This window comes from Ursus maritimus, unplaced genomic scaffold (assembly GCF_017311325.1).
Source record: "Ursus maritimus isolate PB19 unplaced genomic scaffold, ASM1731132v1 scaffold_24, whole genome shotgun sequence".
Taxonomy (NCBI): Eukaryota; Metazoa; Chordata; class Mammalia; order Carnivora; family Ursidae; genus Ursus; species Ursus maritimus.
The window spans coordinates 5026373-5036052 of NW_024424897.1; the positions used below are offsets into that span (position 1 = coordinate 5026373).

At 49.3% G+C, this 9680-nt stretch overlaps 3 protein-coding genes across 9 annotated transcripts in view; 2 read left to right on the plus strand and 1 right to left on the minus strand.

Moving 5' to 3' along the window:
- Positions 1–3: 3 nt before the first annotated feature.
- Positions 4–3228, plus strand: SRSF2 (serine and arginine rich splicing factor 2). 4 transcript variants are annotated; one of them, XR_005837321.1, is made up of 5 exons: positions 4–627; positions 850–1160; positions 1439–1542; positions 2187–2284; positions 2789–3228. XR_005837321.1 is itself a non-coding variant. In XM_040640157.1 (3 exons), the coding sequence occupies exons 1-2, from the start codon at positions 266–268 to the stop codon at positions 1151–1153; spliced, it is 666 nt and encodes a 221-aa protein (XP_040496091.1). In that variant the 5' UTR covers positions 9–265; the 3' UTR covers positions 1154–1160; positions 2187–3228. The 4 variants fall into 4 exon arrangements, 1 of the variants encoding a protein (XP_040496091.1); XR_005837319.1 differs by having other exon boundaries at positions 2187–3228; XR_005837320.1 differs by lacking the exon at positions 1439–1542 and having other exon boundaries at positions 9–627.
- A 431-nt stretch (positions 3229–3659) lies between these two features.
- The window catches only part of METTL23 (methyltransferase like 23), a 7316-nt gene continuing 1295 nt past the window's right edge, over positions 3660–9680 (minus strand). Inside the window, exons 1-5 of one of the 3 annotated variants that reach the window (XM_040640159.1) lie at positions 8389–8783; positions 5700–5804; positions 4208–4445; positions 4038–4122; positions 3660–3889 (exon numbers count right to left, since the gene is read on the minus strand). In XM_040640159.1, the coding sequence (XP_040496093.1) occupies positions 3724–3889; positions 4038–4122; positions 4208–4445; positions 5700–5783 (573 nt within the window). In that variant the 5' untranslated portion in view covers positions 5784–5804; positions 8389–8783 and the 3' untranslated portion in view covers positions 3660–3723. Of the gene's footprint in view, positions 3890–4037; positions 4123–4207; positions 4446–5699; positions 5805–8388; positions 8784–9680 lie in introns of those variants that run through there. The other 2 variants (XM_040640160.1, XM_040640161.1) reach the window with 2 other exon arrangements.
- JMJD6 (jumonji domain containing 6, arginine demethylase and lysine hydroxylase) overlaps positions 8983–9680 on the plus strand; it is an 8400-nt gene continuing 7702 nt past the window's right edge. Inside the window, exon 1 of one of the 2 annotated variants that reach the window (XR_005837318.1) lies at positions 8983–9301. Coding sequence is in view for 1 of the 2 variants with exons in the window: in XM_040640156.1 (XP_040496090.1) it covers positions 9173–9301 (129 nt within the window). In the remaining variant the exon portion in view is untranslated. The remainder of the gene's footprint in view (positions 9302–9680) is intronic. The other variant, XM_040640156.1, reaches the window with a different exon arrangement.

A 9680-nucleotide genomic window follows, 5' to 3' on the forward strand; every position in this document is an offset into this window, starting at 1 on the left:
ATATAAATGGGTGCTAGGGCCGGCTGCCCGCCCAGTTGTTTCGCTGGTGGGGTCGGCTGTTGCGGTGCTTTGGTAGCGTTTTCCCCCCTCCTACCACGTCCGGCCTCTCCCAGCGTTTCCACGCGGAAGCCAACTGCCAGAGGCGCGGCGCGGCGTCGAGCCGGGCTAGTGTGAGGAAACCGCCGCCTCAGACGAGCGCGCGGGCCCGCCCAGGGCGTTAGTTTGTCGGCGCGCAGTCGCGGCCCCCGGCCGGCTCCCCAGGGCCATGAGTTACGGTCGCCCGCCTCCCGATGTGGAGGGCATGACCTCCCTCAAGGTGGACAACCTGACCTACCGCACCTCGCCCGACACCCTGAGGCGCGTGTTCGAGAAGTACGGGCGTGTCGGCGACGTGTACATCCCGCGGGACCGCTACACCAAGGAGTCCCGCGGCTTCGCCTTCGTCCGCTTCCACGACAAGCGCGACGCCGAGGACGCCATGGATGCCATGGACGGGGCCGTGCTGGACGGCCGCGAGCTGCGGGTGCAGATGGCGCGCTACGGCCGACCCCCGGACTCGCACCACAGCCGCCGGGGCCCTCCGCCCCGCCGGTACGGGGGCGGCGGCTACGGACGCCGGAGCCGCAGGTAGACGGGCCGGGGGATGCGAAGGGCGGTGGGCGAGGGGCACAAAGGTCCGCGCGGACACGTGGCGGCGGCGGGCGGGCGCGGGGCCGCGGCGGGCGGCGGGGAAATGGCGCCCGAGCGGCGGGCGGCGCGGTAATGGCGGCGGGGCGGGCGTAGCACGCGGGCGGGGCGCGGCCATCGGGGCCCTCGGGCCGCCCTGACGCCCGGCCCGTCCGCCCGCAGCCCTCGGCGGCGCCGCCGCAGCCGCTCCCGGAGTCGGAGCCGGTCCAGGTCCCGCAGCCGCTCCCGCTACAGCCGCTCCAAGTCTCGCTCCCGCACTCGCTCGAGGTCGCGATCCACGTCCAAGTCCAGGTCGGCGCGAAGGTCCAAGTCCAAGTCCTCGTCGGTGTCCAGGTCTCGCTCGCGCTCCAGGTCCCGGTCCCGGTCCAGGAGTCCTCCGCCCGTGTCCAAGAGGGAGTCCAAGTCCAGGTCGCGCTCCAAGAGCCCCCCCAAGTCTCCCGAGGAGGAAGGAGCGGTGTCCTCTTAAGCGAATGGTAATGTCAATGGGGATCCGAGACACATGACCCGAACTCAGAGATGGGGTTTGCAGGAGCTTGTTATATCCGTGTTAATATAAAAGTGGCTCCTGATGTCGGGAGTGCGGCTGTGAGCTAACTCAGCTTTGGGAGTAATACTGAAGAGAGGGGTCTGCAGAAAGGATGTGCATAAAGCTTAGATAATAATGGCTGTTTCGTAAACTGTTTGAGACCTATTAATGAAAATGACTATTTCTTGCTGTTTTTATCCAACGTCTGCATTTTCCCCTTTAAAGCTGCGGTCTCCTGTTTGATAAAAGAATATTGGCCAGTATTGCAGATTTTAACTGATTTGGCTGATCCTCCAGGGACCAGTTTCTGTGGGCGTGTATTGGAGCAGGTTTGTCTTTAAATGTTAAAGATGCACTATCCTCTTAGAGAAAACGATCAGTTCAACTATTGTTGTACTGACTGGGACTTCATATTTAATGGATGTGGCAAACGAATTGCAAAAAGAAGCAATGAACTTTTGGAACCCCCAAAAAGTTTACAGGTATTGCACTGGGTGGGGAAAGGATAGTGTGTCTTTAACTCTCAAATTGTTTGGTCCTATTTTTTAAAAGGAAAGGGCCCTAAGTAGCTCAGATATTAAAGCTTTATTCTCAATTGCCAAATGTTTCATTTGAGAACTAAAAAGTTACTTTAAAATAGACTGATTTTCTGATTTCGAGTTGTTTTTGTTTGGATACCGTCCTTTTTTTATTTTTATTTTTTCTTCTTTTTCTTTTCCCCTCCCTTATCATTTTTCACCTTGGTTATTTGGCCAAGATTGCATAAACACAAATTTGTAAAAGTGGATGGTAGCCTTTGAAAATTTCCTAATTGGGCCTTTAAAAATCTGAGAATGGCTGGGTGGAACCTTTCTGTAACCTACTTGTTTCACCAGAGCCTTAGTACGTACATGCCTGAAACTGAAACCATGTGCACTTTCGGTAACTTCATTGTAATGGAAGGTAAACTGAACTTTTTTCTTTTCAAACCTAGATGGGTCAACAAGCAACATAACAGAAGACTTGGGGGAAAAGGACAACACACCCAGTCCATCGAAGAGTCCTTGGAACAAGCAACTGGCTATTGAAAAGGTTATTTTGTAACATTTTGTCTAACTTTTTACTTGTTTTAAGCTTTGCCTCAGGTGGCAAACTTCATTTTATGTGCCATTTTGTTGCTGTTATTCAAATTTCTTGTAATTTAGTGAGGTGAACGACTTCAGATTTCATTATTGGCTTGGATATTTGAGGTAAATTTTCCTTTTTGTTTATATAGTGCTGACTTTTTTTGTTTGAAATTAAACAGATTGGTAACCTAATTTGTGGCCTCCTGACTTTTAAGGAAACGTGTGCAGCCATTACACACAGCCTAAAGCTGTCAAGAGATTGACTCAACATTGCCTTCATTCATTAAAATTAAAAACCTACAAAAGTCGGTGTAAATTTGTTTGTATATGTTATTTACCTTCAGATCTAAATGGTAATCTGAACCCAAATTTGTATAAAGACTTTTCAGGTGAAAAGACTTGATTTTTTGAAAGGATTGTTTACCAAACACAATTCTAATCTCTTCTCTTGTGTATTTTTGTGCACTAGGCGCAGTTGTGTAGCAGTTGAGTAATGCTGGTTAGCTGTTAAGGTGGCGTGTTGCAGTGCAGAGTGCTTGGCTGTTTCCTGTTTTCTCCTGATTGCTCCTGTGTAAAGATGCCTTGTCGTGCAGAAACAAATGGCTGTCCAGTTTATTAAAATGCCTGACAACTGCACTTCCAGTCACCCGGGCCTTGCATATAAATAACGGAGCATACAGTGAGCACATCTAGCTGATGATAAATACACCTTTTTTTCCCCTTCCCCCCAAAATGGTATATCTGATCATCTTCATGTATGAACTTAAAATATGAAAAATGTTAAGGAAGCAAAATGGTTTGTAACTTTGTAAGTACTTATAACATGGTGTATCTTTTTGCTCATGAAAATCCTGTACTATAACCATTGTTTCTGTAGTTTAATTAAAACGTTTTCTTGGTGTTAGCTTTTCTCAGAATATGTCTTGGTCTTTTTTCCCCCCCTTTATTTGAAAGACCTGTGCAATTACCTTGTGAATTGTTACTGACTGTACAGTATGAAAGTGAAATGTGTAGTAGTTGACTTTTTCCTAAGTTAAAAAGTGGAAATGCCATTCAGCATCCATAACCCCTAAAATCAATGCTCTAAGGTAGCACTTTCTTGAGGTTGTGGGTATCCCCTCCTCTCAGCTTAATTTATGCCGTTTTTAATGATTTTTTTTTTTTTTAAAGAACAATCCACATCCCGTTTATTAGAGGTGTGTTAATTTTTGTTTTCATGGCTTTGTAACCCATGAGTATTGTCTAGGTGACCCATCACAATCTTTAAGGCCGACAGATCGGACCATTTTCAAATTCAATGCTTGTACTCCCAAGAAGCTATAAAATGGTCTGAGTCTTAGTTGGCATGCCAGGTTGCTAATTAGTATTGACATTGTCCCAGAACAGCCTGTATGTAGGTGTAATTCAGAGACTGTCCTTTGCAAAGGAGATGACCAGCATTTCAACAGTATGTCTTCCTGGAAGGGCAGATTCTGCTATATCTTCCTTGTCTGCATCAAAAGACTCCAGAGGAATGTGGACACATTTCATATCCCACTTGTAGAGCAAAGCTTCAAGTGACCAGTCAGCACTGAAAAAGAAAAATAAATTGTTTTTTAAAAGTATGCTTTTCCTGTTTTGCTTCAGATACATTTTCATTTTACCCTTAAAGTAGATATTGCATGAGGAGTAAGGATTTAACTTTTAATTGAGAGTAAACCAAGATTATTCAGGCTTACCTTCTTACCTGGTAAGTGGACCACAATTGGACTTTAGGGTTTTTTTGCATCAGAAAGTAGACTGTAGTTAAGATGTCTTCAAAATCTGGGAAGAAAGAACTCCTTAAATGGACTCGTACTTAATTCATCTCTCCAGCCAAATTTGCTATTGAAGACCAAAAAAAGTTTACCTTCTGGTTCAAAGAACACATCAGATGCAAGAATAATATCTTGTGGTGGTAGAGCCAGAAGATTCTGAGATACGTGGCCCCATGTCAGTCCTATGACACGCACCTGTGGCAGGTTATTCATTTCACAGCTTTGCCGGCAGATTTCTAGACAGTAGGGCAGCTCCGAACTGTCTGACAAGATTACTTCAGCACCGCATTTTGCAGCTATAATGCCTGGAAGGCTCACTCCAGCTCCAATCTAATACATTTAATAAAAGATAGTATTTCAAAGTTCTGCTTACCATTGCAGGGCATTTAAGGACTTAGTTTCCCTAAGGGAACATCAGGGTCAATGATGAGCTTGTCATATCTGCAAAATGTACCACAATTACATTGCTTCACTATATGAAGCTTAAGCTTTTCAGTTTGTAGAAATTACTTTCCTCTTAATTGGGTGGGAAGGTTAAGCCCTGTACAGGGCCCTGTATTCTGCAACTGACAACTGCTTCCAAACTCCATGTGTATTTGGCAGGTTCATTGCTTAATCTGCCCATGGCAGTTTGAGACACTTGTTCTGTCATTTTCAGTTCTTCGGTCTATAAAGCAGTTCCTAATTATATAGGACATTGGGTCTCTAGAAGCTTGATGGGTGACTTGAACACCTGGCCATTATGGTTGTTACTACCAATTTTTACTGCTTTTATGTGGCTATAACCTGACAGGTCTGCAACATGGCTTCCTACAAAAGAGATTTTCCAGTTGGGCCTTCAAAGTGACAAGGTCTTAAGCATGCTAAGGAATAACCAAGGAATGCCTTTCTAAGTATTGAATCTAAAAATAAATTTCCCATTTTCCAGTTCTCAGCATGAGCTTGGAGATTCTCAATCTTTTCTGAATGTCTACAGATTGCCACTGTTCAGGGCCAGGAGTATGCCAAGTACCTTCACACCTCTCATTTACATGGTTTTGGTAAGTTTGGTGTTACTAAGTTGTGGCTATGTCCTCAGCCTTCAGACTTAAGCCTTGTACCATTTCTGCAAACATGACAAAAGTTTATTTCTCCAAGCCTTTAGCAGTCTCATGTCAAGTGGAGTGATGAGAAGGAGTTTGGGATACTCTCAAGATTTCCAAAAATTGAAAGCGCTATTGTATGAGAAACTGCATGTGTCACAGTAGACCCCGGATGACCCTGTTGGGACACCCTGGAAAGATGGTCTTAATGATTGCTTCCATGCCAAGATTCTATAACTAGAATTAGTCAACCGGCTCCACTTAGAATAAGGGTCGGCATAATGTAAAGGGCCAGATGATATTTTAGTCTCGGTGGGAATCCTGTGGTCTCTGGTGCATGTTCCTTTTTTAAACAACTTAAAATGTAAAAAGTATTTTTAGCTCACATGACTTACAAGCTGGCCAAATCACCCTATTTAAAAATATTTAACAAAAGTCAGTAACAGGCACGTAGACTTATAGCTGAACAGAGCATTTTAGGAAGCTTCAAGGGCACTTGTACCTCTAAGACAGCCTTGCCCAGCAGAGATCTTCTGTGAAACCATAGGTACTGAGCCAGGACCACCGCACAGGGCCAAACATACATTCCATATTGGAGATGCAGCACCTGAAAAGAATTTTTTGTATGCCAAAAATAACTCATCTGCTGGCAGTTGTATAATATTTATTTTTATAGCAATCAGAGTGCCCGACACTGGCATCTTATTACAAAAATGACAGTTCCCTGCTGTCCAATTCACATCCCATGGGGTATATAAAACTGCAATACCGTGTGATAAGCACTCTTCACTCATTCACTCAAAAAGCATTTATCCAGGGACTGAGTGGCTTCGTGGGCTAAGGATAACTAGTTTATCATGGAATACACACATGGGCACACACGTACATACCTACCGAGAAAAAATTAGCCACAAGTAAGCAAATATATTTTCAGTTGGTGATAATGCTAACAAAACCGGGTGATGTGAGAGTAGTGGAGGCAGGGAGGGGTGGGGAGACAGGGACCACAGGTGGCTGTCCTAGATAGGGAGAATGATTCAGGCAAGGGTCCTGAAGCAGGAACTAAAAGGCCTCTGGCTGGACCACAGAAAGCACTGACAGCAGGGGCATGGGGGCTGGGAGGCAGAGTTGTGGTGGTACAGAAGTCAGTGGGAAGGCAGGGACCAGCCCTGCGGGGTCTTGTAGGCCACAGGAAGTTTAGCTTTTATTTTAAGTGCAGTTAAGAATGTATCAGAGGGTTATAATCACAGGCATAACTTGGTATGCTAATGGGAAACTGACGCCAGGAAGACCTCTCAGAAGTTTTGAGTGCAGGGGCGCCTGGGTGGCACAGCGGTTAAGCGTCTGCCTTCGGCTCAGGGCGTGATCCCGGCGTTGTGGGATCGAGCCCCACGTCAGGCTCCTCTGCTATGAGCCTGCTTCTTCCTCTCCCACTCCCCCTGCTTGTGTTCCCTCTCTCGCTGGCTGTCTCTATCTCTGTCAAATAAATAAATAAAATCTTTAAAAAAAAAAAAAAAATTTTGAGTGCAGCTCGGTCCTTGAGTTAGGAAGGCAGGCAGCTTACACAACCTTTGGAAAGATACAGAATTGTGAGAGAGCACAGTACTTAGGGAGGCAAAATAATGGCACACACCTTCGGAATGAGCCTGAGTTCAAACAGTGGATGTGTAACTTACTGGTTGTGTGACCTCACCCATTAACCTGTCTGTGCTTCGGTTTCCTCACCTGCAAAATACTTTCTCATAGGATGACTTGGAAGCCTCAATGCAAACTACTTAGCACAGCACCCCGCACAAAATAAGGAAAGCGAGCTGTTATTCAACTGCAAAACTGCAAGTCTGTTTTCTAGAGCAGAGGGTGCTGCTAGTGGACTGCTTGGAAAAGGGGGCTGAAGCGGTGAAAGTATCAAAGGCAAAGGAACTAAAGGTCTGAATTCAATCATTCAATTCACTCAACAAAAATATTAGTACCTAGGCACTAGTTCTAAGTGTAGGGAATGCAGTGTGAATAAAATGCCTGCCCTGGTAGATTTTACCCAGTATACCACAACGGATTTCTGACCACAGCAGTGAGTTTGCAGATTTGGGTGTAAAGGGGTCTTTATTCTCACAGAATATCACCTCCTAAACTTGGGAAGAAATCTCAGTGGGTATTTCAACACAAAGACATTTAAAAACTATCAGAAATGGGTTTCACTTGAGACTTTACCTCCTCTTAGACGGTTTTTCATCTTCAAATTGTTTTTGCTACTACCTACCTCACAGACTGTTGTTAAAATCAAAACACTGGGGCACCTGGGTGGCTCAGTCGTTAAAGAGTCTACCTTCTGCTCAGGTCATGATCCCAGGGTCCTGGGATCGAGCCCCGCATCAGGCTCCCTGCTCAGCGGGAAGCCTGCTTCTCTCTCTCCCACTCCCCCTACTGGTGTTCCCTCTCTTGCTGTGTCTCTCTCCATCCAATAAATAAATAAAATCTTTAAAAAATAAATAAATAAAATAAAAATAAAATAAAATAAAAACACTGCAACGTCCAAGTGCTTTGAAAAACCGGACGCATAAGGTATTACTTCTGTTATTGCTGAGTGTTTGGGGACAGCCACCAGCTGAAAGGAACAAGGCAGTGGCAACCCAAGAACTTTATTTGGAAAGTGTGGGTGGAATCCCCGGTCCTAGATAAAGCTGAATTAAGAAGCCCTTCAACCTTTCAACAAGATCAAAGAAAATATTTGGTATCAAAAATGCCACCTTTCAGGGGCGCCTGGGTGGCTCTGTCGTTAAGCGTCTGCCTTCAGCTCAGGTCACTATCCTAGGGTACTGGGATCCAGCCCCACGTCAGGCCCCCCGCTCGGCTGTGGGCCTGCTTCTCCCTCTCCAGCTCCCTCTGCTTGTGCGCTCTGTCAAATAAATTTTAAAAATCTTAAAAAACAAAACAAAAAACACGCCACCTTTCTGGCAGGAAATACTCGATGTGGAAGGCCCTCTTCCTGGCAGGGCCCCCAACTTTCTTACTAAAGACCGCCAAGGGCTTCACTCCACAAACCTTCCCGCCCTGAGATTCATCCTAAGGCAGGGTAGCCGCCAAATCCCACCCCCACCCCTCCCAACACCCCCGGGTCGGCTGGGAACGGCTCTTGCCCGGGGCGCCACCGCAAAGGGCTGGAAGCGCCTCTCAGCGGGTGCCGCCGCACGCACCTGCGGGACGGTGACCTCCAGCACGGCCCCCGCAACCCCCAGGCCCGGCTCCTCCGAGAACCGAAAGCGCTGGGCCCGGACCTCATACTCTCGGAGGCTACGCTTGCCCAGGGGGGAGTCGGGGACCCCCGGACGGGCCGGGAACTGCGAAGAGCGCCGGGCTGCCAGGCTGCGCGCGGGAAACCCCAGGCCGGCTGAGGCCACCTAACCGGCGCCGCGTGGCCCTTCGCGGCCCTGCCGGGTCGCTGCAACTCGACAGCAAGGGCGGGGAAATCACCCCTCGGCCGATGATGTGGCCGCGCGGTGAGAAGACACCGGAGGCCCGGCAAGAGACACGGAAGACAGTTGGCCTCGGAAACTCGCACGCCGGAAACAGGCCTTGGAGAAAGCGGCTCACGCCCGGAAGTGACGCAGACACCGGAAGCGGGCGCGGGATAGGCGGGGCCGCAGTGAGGCGGCTCCTCGATCAGCTAGACCTTCCCAACATGGCGGAGAGCCGGCGAGTGTGAGGGCGGATCCCGGAGGTGGCCAAGCCAATGGCTCACCGCGAGAGGCCGGGGGGCGGGGAAGACTGCAGCCGCGTGCCCAACCCGAGGCCCGGGAGGTGGTTGGAGAGTGAATTTTCTGGAAGGCGACTTTAAAGGCGCCGGGCCAGAGCTAAGGGCGTTTGGGTGCCGCCGCCGCCGCCGCCGCAGCCGCTGTCCGGGCTGGGGAGGGGGTGCTTTGGAAGCGGGAAGCGAGGAGCGCCGAAGTGGTCGTGGGAGCAGCTGGTGACCCCCGGAGGATGAACCACAAGAGCAAGAAGCGGATCCGCGAGGCCAAGCGGAGTGCGCGGCCGGAGCTCAAAGACTCGCTGGACTGGACCCGTCATAACTACTACGAGAGCTTCTCGCTGAACCCGGCGGCCGTGGCGGTGAGTGGGCCGGGGCCGGGCACGGGTACCTCCGGGAGGCTCCGCACCTCCCCCGGCGCCCAGCGCGGCACCCCCGAGTTCCGATGGACTCACTCGCACCCCGCGGGGGTCCGGGTCATAGGGGCCCGGGTTCCAGGGCGGGCCTCCTTCCTCCCGCGCCGCAGCCGCCGCCTGCCCGGCCACCTGGAGGCTGGAGGCTGACGCCTTTGGCGATCTCCACAAGAAGGACTGCTGCACCTTAACCCCTTTGGGCGATGGGGCCCCCGGGGACTTGACTGTGGAGGCCCACGAGTGGGAGATGCGAAGCCCTCTTCCCTTGGTGGGGCGGCGCCGGTTGCGACGTGTCAGTCCACACGCAGGTCCTTGTCCCCCTTCTCCC